At 43.8% G+C, this 12,359-nt stretch overlaps 1 protein-coding gene across 2 annotated transcripts in view; it reads left to right on the plus strand.

The window, feature by feature from the left end:
* trpc3 (transient receptor potential cation channel subfamily C member 3) overlaps nt 1-12,359 on the plus strand; it is a 103,561-nt gene that overhangs the window by 42,879 nt on the left and 48,323 nt on the right. For both annotated transcript variants that reach the window (XM_033017089.1, XM_033017153.1), the window contains 2 exons: nt 4,225-4,441; nt 4,539-4,772. In XM_033017089.1, the coding sequence (XP_032872980.1) occupies nt 4,225-4,441; nt 4,539-4,772 (451 nt within the window). The remainder of the gene's footprint in view (nt 1-4,224; nt 4,442-4,538; nt 4,773-12,359) is intronic.

Genomic DNA, 12,359 nt, shown 5'->3' on the forward strand with positions numbered 1-12,359 from the left:
GAAGTATTTCTCATGTTGCAAAAACATTTTCAAAACTCTATTGTGATTAGTCCATATGCATAACAACATATAATTTCACACACTGCACACTTCATTTATCAAAATATTCTCATTTAGAGCCACATTTTACCTTGCTCTACATTCTTGGAAACTGATTATCGAGAGTCAAACTAGACTTGTTGAAAAATCTGTCAAAGCTCCCTTTTTAAAAGGAAGGTATCATTTTAGGTGCCACATAAAGAACACCATCCACAAATAAAGAAATGAAATAGATAAAGGAATAAGGCATGACTATGTTCCCCAGTGTTGGCTGGTTTGTTTAATTATGTTAATATCAGAGTCAGCTCCTTTATGGGGCCTGTCCAGAAAGACACTACGACTCTTTGGACGACTGAGGAGACTACTCACGATTATACAGGTGACACCCCGGCGACCATGTCATGGGGTGAAGCCTGTATGGTCGTGAATGGTCGCCCAAAGAGTCGTACCTTGTTCTAGTCGCCACTGGATTTTTTCGGCGACCTGCAACGACCTATGACGGGTGCCGGCAGTCGTCGAAAAAGTTGCGTAAGTGGGACAGGCCCATTACTCTTTAGTTTTAGATGTAATTGTAACTGTTTCAGCAAATTGACTTGCAGAAAGCAAATGTAGTGACAAATAAAGATCGTCTTTCAGTTTATATCAGCAGAATTATTTTCCACATCAAATATTTGTTTTAATGTGATATCTTCGGTGTAAACCAGCATCTGCAGATCCTTCCGACACATACCAAATTTGGTGATGTGATAGACAGTGAAGAAGGTTGGCCAAGGTTACTATAGGATCTAGATCAACTGGGAAAATGGGTCAACGAATGGCTGATGGAATTTAACTTGGACAAGTGTAAAATGATGCATTTTGGGAAACATAGAGACATAGAAAATAGGTGCAGGAGTAGGCCATTCGGCCCTTCGAGCCTGCACCGCCATTCAATATGATCATGGCTGATCATCCAACTCAGTATCCTGTACCTGCCTTCTCTCCATACCCCCTGATCCCTTTAGCCACAAGGGCCACATCTAACTCCCTCTTAAATATAGCCAATGAACTGGCCTGAACTACCTTCTGTGGCAGAGAATTCCAGAGATTCACCACTCTCTGTGTGAAAAATGTTTTTCTCATCTCGGTCCTAATAGATTTCCCCCTTATCCTTAAACTGTGACCCCTTGTTCTGGACTTCCCCAACATCGGGAACAATCTTCCTGCATCTAGCCTGTCCAACCTCGAAAGAATTTTGTAAGTTTCTATAAGGTCCCCCCTCATTCTTCTAAATTCTAGCAAGTACAAGCCGAGTCTATCCAGTCTTTCTTCATATCAATGTCCTGACATCCCAGGAATCATCTGGTGAACCTTCGCTGTACTCCCTCTATGGCAAGAATGTCTTTCCTCAGATTAGGAGACCAAAACTGTACGCAATACTCCAGGTGTGGTCTCACCAAGACCCTGTATAACTGCAGTAGAACCTCCCTGCTCCTATACTCAAATCCTTTTGCTATGAATGCTAACATACCATTTGCTTTCTTCACTGCCTGCTGCACCTGCATGCCTACTTTCAATGACTGGTGTACCATGACACCCAGGTCTCCTTGCATCTCCCCTTTTCCTAATCGGCCACCATTCAGATAATAGGAAGTTAAACCAGGGCAGGAATTCAACAGTAAATGATAGTCATGTAGTGTGTTGTAGAACAAAGAGACCCAGGGTACAAGTACATAGTTACCTGAAGAGGCAACTCAGGTCGACAAGGTAGTATAGATGGCATATAGCACATTTACCGTCACTGGATGGAGATTGAGTACAAGAGTACAATCTTGCCCTCAATGTCAGCAAGACAAATCTGATTGTCATCAGCTTCAGGAAGCGAAGCACTACGCATACTCCAGTATAAATTGGCGACGCTAAAGTAGAGATGGTTGAAAGATTCAAGTTCCTAGGAATAAATATCACCGGCAACTTGTCGTGGAACAGCCATATCGAAGCAATGGGCAAGAGAGCACTTCAACGCCTCTACTTCCTTATGAGGATTAATTAGGTTCAGCATGTCCCCAACAAATCTCACCAACTTCTACGGATGCGCTGTAGAAAGCATTTTATTAGGATGCATCACAGCATGGTTTGGGAACAGCTCCATCCAAGCCGGAAAGAAATTGCAGAAAATTGTGGACGCAGCCTAGACCATCACGCAAACCAATCTCCCTTCCATTGACTCCATCTATACTTCACACTGCCTCAGCAAGGCCACCAGCATAATCAAGGTTGAGTCACTCCTTCTTCCCTCTCCCATCAGGCAAGAAGTACAGAAGTGTGAAAACGCATACTTCCAAATTCAGAAACAGTTTTTTTCCCCAGCTGTTATCAGGCAACTGAACCATCCTATCACCAACAAGAGAGCGGTCCTGACCTATCATCCACCTCATTTGAGACCCTCAGTCTATCTTTAATCAGACTTTACCGGACTTTATCTTGCACCAAATGTTATTCCCTTTATCCTGTATCTGTACTGCGGCAGCTTGATAGTAATCTTGTTGAGTTTTTCCGCTGACTGGTTAGCACGCAACTAAAGCTTTTCACTGTACCTCGATACATGTGACAATAAACTAAACTAGAACTAATTTAATATCCTGTTCATGAGACAACACATGGAATATTGTGTGCTATACCATAGGAATGATGTGTTTAAACTTGAGAGGATGCAAAAAAGATTTGTTATTGGGATTGGAGTGCTTAATTCATAAGCAGAGACTTAATGGGCTGCGACTTTTATCCCTGAAGCAAAAGAGGCTGATTGGGGGACTTCTTAGAGGTTTATAAAATCATGAAGAACATAGATAAGGTGCAAGGTCTTTTTTCCAGGCTAAGGCAGTCCAAAACCAGAGCACATTGGTTTAAGGTGAGAGGGGGAAGGTTTAAAGTGGACCAGTTTTTTTCACACTGAGGACAATGGATATGTGGAATGCGTTGCCAGAGGAATGTCACATTCACATCTGCTTCCACCACCACCTCTGGCAGCATGTTCCAGTCACCTACCACTTTGTGTGTAAACGAAACACGCCCTGCACATCTCCTTTAAAATCTCTCCTTCTTACCTGTTAAGCTACATTTCCACCTTGTGGGAAAAGGTTCTGACTGTCTCCCCTATCTATGCCTCTCAACATTTTCTAAATTTTTGCCAGGTTTCTGCTCAGCCTCCAATGCTCCAGAGAAAACAAATCCACTAATCCAGGCAGCATTCTCCTCTATATCCTTTCCAAATCCTTCACGTCCTTCCTGTAATGGGGCATTCAGAACTAGACACAACAGTACAAAAGTAGCCTAATGAATGTTTTAGAAAGATGCAACATGACTTCCTAACTCTCATATTCAATTATGTAAAATTGGAAAACAATACGTTAATGCATTGTCGTTAATTTATTTAGGAAATGTGCTGTCTAATGACTGTTGCCCAAACCATTAAAATTAGCAGTTTAGCAAAAACTTTAGATGTCTCCCCTGCTGCACAATCATTGAAGATTGTAAAACAATACATTAATGCATTGGCCATTATTTAAGTGGCAAACATGCTGTCTAACGAGGATGCTGCAGCCATCGAGATAATGTGCAGTTTTACAAAGACTTTTCTTACCTTCTGAGTTCTACAATGCTATAAGGTTGCAAAGCGAGTGCATTCATGCATTGTTCATAATTTAATTAGCAAATGGACCATTTAATGTTGATGTTGCATAGATTAAGAAAGTTGCAGCTTTAACTTCCAGCATTGATATGTTGACCTATCTCAGAGCAATATTAAATGTTACCATTGGCCATAGTGTCAGAAAGTTAGGGACTTGACCCAAAGTAACGAGTATTCCTGTTCCTTGTTAACAAAATATGTGATTCCATCTGAATAAAGTCGTGTACGTTTCGTAGCGGAGAACAATACTGAGGGTCTTTTTCTCAAAGGATCAGTACACTCAATCTTTCAACACACACAACTGGTATGAAGTGTCTCACTCTCACCCAGATGGGCCAAATATAGCAAGAGAAGGAAAGAAGAAATTGGGTTTTAAAAAGTTATCAACTTGCAGTGGCGACACTTACATATCTGCACCAGTATCAGAAAAAGGTGGTTGAACAAAAGGGTTATTTCTGAGGTAATAAGACTGATTATCAGTATATTTAGAACATATTTAAATGTTTTTCTTCCAGCTGGGGAAGATTCTAAGAAGTCCCTTCATGAAGTTTGTGATGCATGCAGCATCCTTCATCATCTTTCTGTGTTTACTAGTATTTAATGCCTCTGACAGATTTGAAGGCATCAAAACATTACCCAATGTCACCGTTTTGGATTATCCTGAACAAGTCTTCAGAATGAAAACCACCATGTTCACTTGGACGGAAATGTTGATTATGGTGTGGATACTAGGTAGGTGGTCTCTGTTTTGGGGAAATGGATGTAATCAAATATTTATTTTTGAGAAGGATTGATTGCAAATTAATTGCACAAAATAATCTATTTATAGGCATGATGTGGGCTGAATGTAAGGAAATCTGGACGGAAGGACCACTGGAGTACATTTGCCAAATGTGGAATCTTTTAGATTTTGGAATGTTATCCATTTTCATAGCCGCATTCACAGCAAGATTTCTGGCTTTTCTGGAAGCCTCAAAAGCACAGCAATTTGTTGATGGACGTGTTAAGAATAATAACCTTTCACTTGTGCCACTTCCACCAGAAGTGGAGTACTACACGTATGGTAAGATAACAGACTATATAAAGAATTATATAAAGCTGTTTGGCTTGTGTAGATATACTAAGGTCTGGAAAACTTAAATCTCTGAAGTAATAATTAATTTGATGGAACTAGTTAAAAGATATATTCAGATTTTGAACAGTTTGACAGTCCTGCTATTGAAACTATGAGTTTCTTGCCGACATCTCTTATTGCCGAGGTAACTTTAATATATACCTGCGGACCTCTGCACCTCATCCCCTGCCATTTTGCTTTTGAACATTAGGCCACATATTATGCTGGATGTACATTCACAGGTGACTTGGGTTGCACTTGCCTTGTACATTGAGCTTTTGAAACTAAATAGGAAGTCATAGAAATACTCAACATCAACAGAGAGAATAATATGTTCATGTTGATGATCTTGCATCAGAACTGTCTAGCTCTGACAACACATGATAGGAAGAACATGGTTACCCTGCTATAAGAAAGGATGAAGCTGCAGACAAGATTCACAAAGATGTTATCCGAATTGGAGGCCTCGAGTTATCAGGAGTGATTGGATAGGATAAGTCTGTTTTCACTGGAGCGGATGAGGCTGAAAGGTGACATGATAGAGGCATATAACACTATGAGAGACATTGATAGGGTCAATGATCAGTGTATATTTAACAAGGTATGGGTATGCTGTGAAACTAGACTGCATAGGTTTAAGATGAGAGGGAGGAGGCTGAAAGGATATCTGATGGGGTTAATCTTTCACACAAAGCGTAGTTTGTATCGGAATGAGTTACCACAGTCAGTGGTGGAGGCAGGAACAGGAACAACGTTTAAGAAGCATCGAGACATGTACTGGTATAGACAGGGCAGCGAGAGATAATGGGATTAATGCAGGCAAGTGGGATTCACCTAGATAGGCATGATGGTTGGCAAAGAAGAGGTGAGCTGAACACCCCTTTTCTATGTGGTACAACTCTATTACAAGTGACATTGCCTAGTTATCTGAAATTGTTAATTCAATAAAAAATATATATAACTGCAGATGCTGAAAATCTGAACTATAAACAGAAATGCTGGAAATCTTCAGCATGAGAATCACATTTATGAAAAGAGAAACAGATTTAACATTTGAGGTCTTATAGGAACTGGGCAAGAAAAAAATAAAGTTGTTTTTTAGTTGCAGGGAAGTTGGGAGAGGAATGGATAGTACAAGGGGAATAGCTGTGATAGAAGGCTAGGATTACTATAGGGATTCAGTGCAGAGATCATCTGTTTGATAGGTCAATGGAGGAAGTTAGAGTTTGAATATTTTTATTAGAAGCAGTGTACAAAAGTATTAACCGCGGCATATGACATAGTACAATTATTGTACAGCTTCAATTTTAATTTTTAGCTAAAGATGAGGAAGAAGAAGAGAGAAAAAGCAAGAGAGAGAGAAAGTGAATGTGCAAGAATAGAACCCCTAGACTACCACATTGGTGTCGCCGAAGAGAGAGTAAGTAAAAGAAATAAGGAAAACATAGAGAAATAAAAAGAGAAAAAGAGAAAGAAAAACAAAAAGTGATGATATACCTGCTTCGTATCTCTCCCCACCCATCACCCAACCCGTAATTCGATTTAATTCCAAAATTGTGTTGCACCATACTATCCTTGTAATGAATCAATGAATGGTGTCCATGTCTTCGAAAATTGCTCTGGTTTTTCCGCTAAGACAAGTCTCATATTTGAGTTTGAGTACAAACTAAGAAACAAAAAAGAATTCATAGTAGAGCTGTGAAATATGCCATCATCTCGGGCGGTGCTAATGACTCATTTCTCCATTACTTTGTGCGGTTGAAGTGTGTATTCCATAATAGCTTTGAACAAGTTACATGTTTTTCATCAATATTCTTTTCCACTAGCTGTCTACGTGAACTGGTAGATGTTGTTAAACAACAAACAGGCATTAAGGACAAGTAAAGCATGCATGAAGACGAGTAACGCTTATAGCTACATTATTGAAATGTTAGGTTGGTGATTATTCTATGTATATAAAAAGCCCTGATTAGATAATGCCTGGAGTATTGGACATAATGCTAGACATTACATGCCAGGAATTTATAGTGGCAGAGGGATTTAATTGAAATTGGACACGAATCGTATGTAAAGTTCCAGAATTAAATTTAAAAGAGAGAAAAGGAACAAAACTTGACTCCCAGCATTTTGAAGGATTGTTCAAAGTGTCCAAGATATTAAATGGAAAAGGTAGAGAGAGGAAAATTATTTTTGTTGGCTGGGAAATCTAGGATTAGGCAATATAGACTGAAATTTTAATTTATATCCTTCAGGTTTAGGAAATATTTCTCTATGAAAATTATGACAGATGTTCTACAAGTTACATCGATGATAGTTCTGTTGTTAAATTTAAATGTAAGATTGTTGTTATAATACAAATATCAAGAGATATGGTGAACATTTATGTGTAGGAAGCCTCACCTTTGTTCCCCTCCGCCCCCACCTCAACGAGTTCCAGGTCCGCCATGATGTAGAGCTCTTCTTCCGTCGCCTCCGCCTCTGTGCCTTTTTCTATGGGAAGGGGTCCTCACCACCCAGTGATGACCCCTTCTCCCGTCTCCACCGGACGCCCTCTTCTTGGACTCCCCCGGATGGCCATCTACCTTCCTTAGACCTTTTCATTTCCAACTGCCGGCGGGACATCAACCGCCTCAACTTTTCAACTCCCTTTACTTACCCTCTCCCCTCCTGAACGTACAGCCTTCCGCTCACTCTGCAGGAACCCCGACTTGATAATCAAACCCGCTGACAAGGGAGGCGCCGTGGTAGTCTGGCGCGCTGACCTCTACCGGGCTGAGTCCAGGCGACAACTCTCAGACACCTCCTCCTACTTATCCTTGGGCCATGACCCCACGGACAAGCACCAGACCTTAATATCACACACCATTTGTGATTTTATTACTTCCGGCTCTCTGCCCTCTAAAGCCTCCAACCTTATAATTCCCCAGCCCCGCATGGCCCGATTTTATCTTCTCCCCAAAATCTACAAACAGAACTGTCCTGGCAGACCCATTGTTTCTGCTTGTTCATGTCCCACCAAATTAATTTCCACATACGTTGACTCCACCCTGGTTCAATCCCTCCCTACCTATGTCCAGGACACCTCACATGCTCTTCGTCTCTTCAATGACTTCCGTTTTCCAGGCTCCCACTCCCTCATCTTTACTATGGATGTCCAGTCACTCTACACCTCCATCCCCCACCAGGAAGTTCTTAAAGCCCTCCGTTTCTTCCTCGACCGCAGAACCAGTCAATTTCCGTCTACTAATACTCTCCTCTGCCTAGCAGAGCTGGTCCTTACCCTCAACAACTTCTCCTTCGACTCCTCCCACTTCCTCCAAATCCAAGGCACTCGCATGGGCCCCAGCTATGCCTGCCTCTTTGTAGGGTACGTCGAACAATCACTGTTCCAGGCATAAACTGGCCCTATCCCCGAACTCTACCACCGCTACATTGACGATTCCATCGGTGCTGCCTCCTGCACCCATGCAGAACTCACTGACTTCATCAATTTTACGACTAATTTCGACTCAAGTTCACTTGGACCATCTCCGACATCTCCCTACCGTTTCTGGATCTCACCATCTCCATCACAGGTGGCAGACTATTGACCGACATCTACTACAAACCTACTGACTCCGATAGCTATCTAGACTACACTGCTTCCCACCCTGCTTCCTGTAAAGACTCTATCTCCTACACCCAATTCCTCCATCTACTGTGTTCAAGATGAGGTTTTCCATTCTAGATCATTGGAAATGTCCTCGTTGTTTAGGAAACGGGGATTCCCCTCTTTCATTATAGATGAGGCTCTCACTAGGGTCTCCTCGATATCCCGCAGCTCCACTCTTGCTCTCCCTTCCCCCATTCGCAACAAGGACAGAGTCCCCCTTCCACCCCATCAGCCGTCGCATACAGCATATAATCCTCCAACACTTTTGCCACCTCAAACGGGATCCCACTACTGGCCATATCTTCCCATCTCCACCCCTTTCTTCTTTCCGCAGAGACCGTTCCCTCCGCAACTCCCTGGTCAACTCGTCCCTTCCCACCCAAACCATTCCCTCACCAGGTACTTTCCCCTGCAACCGCAGGAGATGCAACACCTGTCCTTTTACCTCCCCCCTCGACTCCATCCATGGACCCCGACAGTCTTTTCAGGTGAGGCAGAGGTTCACTTGCATCTCCTCCAACCTCATCTACTGCATCCGCTGTTCCAGGTGTCAACTTCAGTACATCGGCGAGACCAATCGCAGGCTTGGCGATCATTTCACTGAACACATCCGTTCAGTCCGCCTTAACCTACCTGATAACCTACCCCAGTTGCTCAGCACTTTAACTCTTCCTCCCATTCCCAATCTGACCTCTCTGTCCTGGGCCTCCTCCAATGTCAGAGTGAGGCCCAGCGCAATTCGGAGGAACAGCACCTCATATTTCACTTGGGTAGCTTACCCCCAGCGGTATGAACATTGACTTCTCTAACTTCAAATAGCCCTTGCTTTCCCTCACTCTATCTCCATCCCCTCCCCCTTCCCAGTTCTCCCACCAGTCTTACTGTCTCCGACTACATTCTATCTCTATCCCGCCCACTCCCCTGCCATCAGTCTGAAGAAGGGTCTCGACCCGAAACGTCACCCATTCCTTCTCTCCAGAGATGCTGCCTGTCCCGCTGAGTTACTCCAGCTTTTTATGTCTACCTAGGTAAAGATTTATGATGGAAGAACACAGAATACCTATAAACATTGAACAGCAGAAGAAGCATAAGGAGATAAATGGTTCACTGCTATTCCTATCTTTTGGTGCATATTTAAATGTTACTGGTGGATAGGCTATTAGAGAGGACTAATAGGTTCTACCAGCATTTGGATTGATAGGTACTGGTTAGGCATTGTTAAAATTAGATTTATGAATGGGAAAGGGTGTCTCATAAATCTATTAGAGTTTATGAAGAGCTATCCAAGAGGACTGGAGGTCCATATCCTGTGCTGTGTTGCAGGGGTTGGTGCGGGGCTCATTGTTGTTTGTCATTTATTTAAACAACGATGAGAATATACAAGGCATGATTCACATGTTGCCAAAATTCACATGTTGGCCTTCATAACAAGAGGATTTCAGTATAGGAGTAAAGAGGTTCTTCTGCAGTTGTATAGGGCTCTGGTGAGAGCACATCTGGAGTATTGTGTACAGTTTTGGTCTCCTAATTTGAGGAAGGACATCCTTGTTATTGAGCCAGTGCAGCGTAGGTTCACGAGATTGATCCCTGGGATGGCGGGACTGTCATACGAGGAAAGATTGAAAAGACTAGGCTTGTATTCACTGGATTTTAGAAGGATGAGAGGGATCTTATAGAAACATATAAAATTATAAAAGGACTGGACAAGCTAGATGCAGGAAAAATGTTCCCAATGTTGGGCGAGTCCAGAACCAGGGGCCACAGTCTTAGAATAAAGGGAGGTCATTTAAGACTGAGGTGAGAAAAAACTTTTTCACCCAGAGAGTTGTGAATTTATGGAATTCCCTGCCACAGAGAGCAGTGGAGGCCAAATCACTGGACCTCCTCCTGCACCTATTTTCTATGTTTCTATGTTTCTATGATTAATAACCATGTCAATGTCACTAAAATAGACAGTGAAGAAAGTTGTCAAAAATGATGGTGGAATCTGGATAAGCTAGGTATGTGGGCTGGTGAATGGTAAATGGTGTTCAATTTAGTGAGGTTCGAGGTATTGCATTTGGGAAAGCCAACGTGGGTAGGCAGGGCTCGAAATTCACGGTTGCCCGGGTGCCAATGACCACTCAAACTGCCGCCGGTCAACCTAAACGGCGAGTCATTTTGCCCGGCTTGGCAACTTGGTTTATACCGAAGATAGACACACAAAAACTGGAGTAACTCCGCGGGTCCGGCAGCATCTCTGGAGAAAAGGAACGTGACGTTTTGTGTCGGCGACGGTTGTGGGAAAGATGCTAAGTGTGGCGTGACGGAGGGTCGGAGCTAAAGACGGGCAGCAGCGGCGACGGCTCCATCTCCTCCTCCCGCACCCCGCCCCGCCCGGCATGTTAGCGGCAGCTGCTGCCACTCCGCCAACAGCTCTTTCAAAGCAGACCCTTGGAGGAGGGAGGTGTCGGTCAGAGGCGGAAGTAGAGTAGGGGTAGGGGGGGTGATTGGAGGAGGGAGACGAACCAAAACACTCTCGGCAGACCTGCACCGCAGCCAGGACCGATCCCGGTCTCCGGCGCTGCAATCGCTGGACCATCCCCGTCCCCACCCGAGAGCCTCCACACGCCCGGGGATGGCCAGAGGCGTCGGGAGTCAGACGGGCGCGGCGCCCCCAGGCCTACAGCCAGCGCAAAACCCAGCTCAGCTCTGCCTGTCCCGCCAGGTTAACCAGCAGCCATGTCTGGATTGAGACGGGGCTGTAGGCGAGACAGGCAGCTGAGCTGCATTTAGCGCTGGATTGAGCTGAAATTACCGTTCACAGAAGCCTCCGAAGCCTCGCGCGTGTGTGTGAGTGTGCGCATGCGCGCGCGGCCGCCAAGATATTCCGCGGTTCCCTCCATATTTTGGTTGCGATTTCTGTGCCTGACATGTGTTGTCCGAGGAGCGCTGGCCTTCCTTCCCATCTCCTCTGCCCCTTCCTCTCTCTCTCTCTCTCTCTCTCTCTCTCTCATACGCCCCCCTCCACTCCCCTTATCCTGAGAGCCCTCCTCTTCATCCCGCACTGATCCCCATTCCTGTCTCTATTCAGTCCTCACTGACACCCCCTGTGCTCCCCACTCCCCCCCCCCCCCCATCTATTTATCCTGCACTGATCTCCCTAGCCACCTCGCATTGATTCTCCTGCCACTCCCCATCAATCCTACACTGGTCCCCCAATTCATCCTGTACTGACCCCCTTCCCATCCATCCTGCACTGCTCACCCCTTCATCCTGCACTGCTCCCCCCATCCATCCTGCACAGATCCCCACCATTCAACCCCACTGACATCCCCCGCGCTCTCCCCTCATAATTTTACCTACTCCAACCAACACTCACTAATTCCCCTGCCTCAATCTATCCAATCCACACCGATTCATACCCCCCCCCCCCCCGACCCTATTGTGCTGGAAATGTCTTCAGAGCTAACATTGACTATGTTTGATAACGGAATGCAATCAAATATGTTTTAATTCCCAATGTTATTATTTGTTTTAATCCATAAAGATGGATTAATTAAATTTTGAACACGTGAAACATTAAAACCGCAGTGTTCGATTGCCACTGACACGTTATTACAGATTTCATTTTAATGGCAAATCAATGCTGTTAATATGGAGTATCAGTACTGTAGTTATTTAATGAGAAACATTCACAACTATACGTTGGATTTATCCAGGTTTTACTTCTACAGTCAGTCATATACATCACAAATTTGGTCGGGATATTTCAGTTGAAATTTTAACGTTAATTCTGAAGTGGGACTGATGGGAAAAGCGTTTATCAACAAATTTTTTTTAAATGGTGCTTACAAACTGGGTATCTTCATTGCCACATACATCTAATCTGAATGTCTGGTAAT

Source organism: Amblyraja radiata, chromosome 1 (assembly GCF_010909765.2).
Source record: "Amblyraja radiata isolate CabotCenter1 chromosome 1, sAmbRad1.1.pri, whole genome shotgun sequence".
Classification (NCBI taxonomy): Eukaryota; Metazoa; Chordata; class Chondrichthyes; order Rajiformes; family Rajidae; genus Amblyraja; species Amblyraja radiata.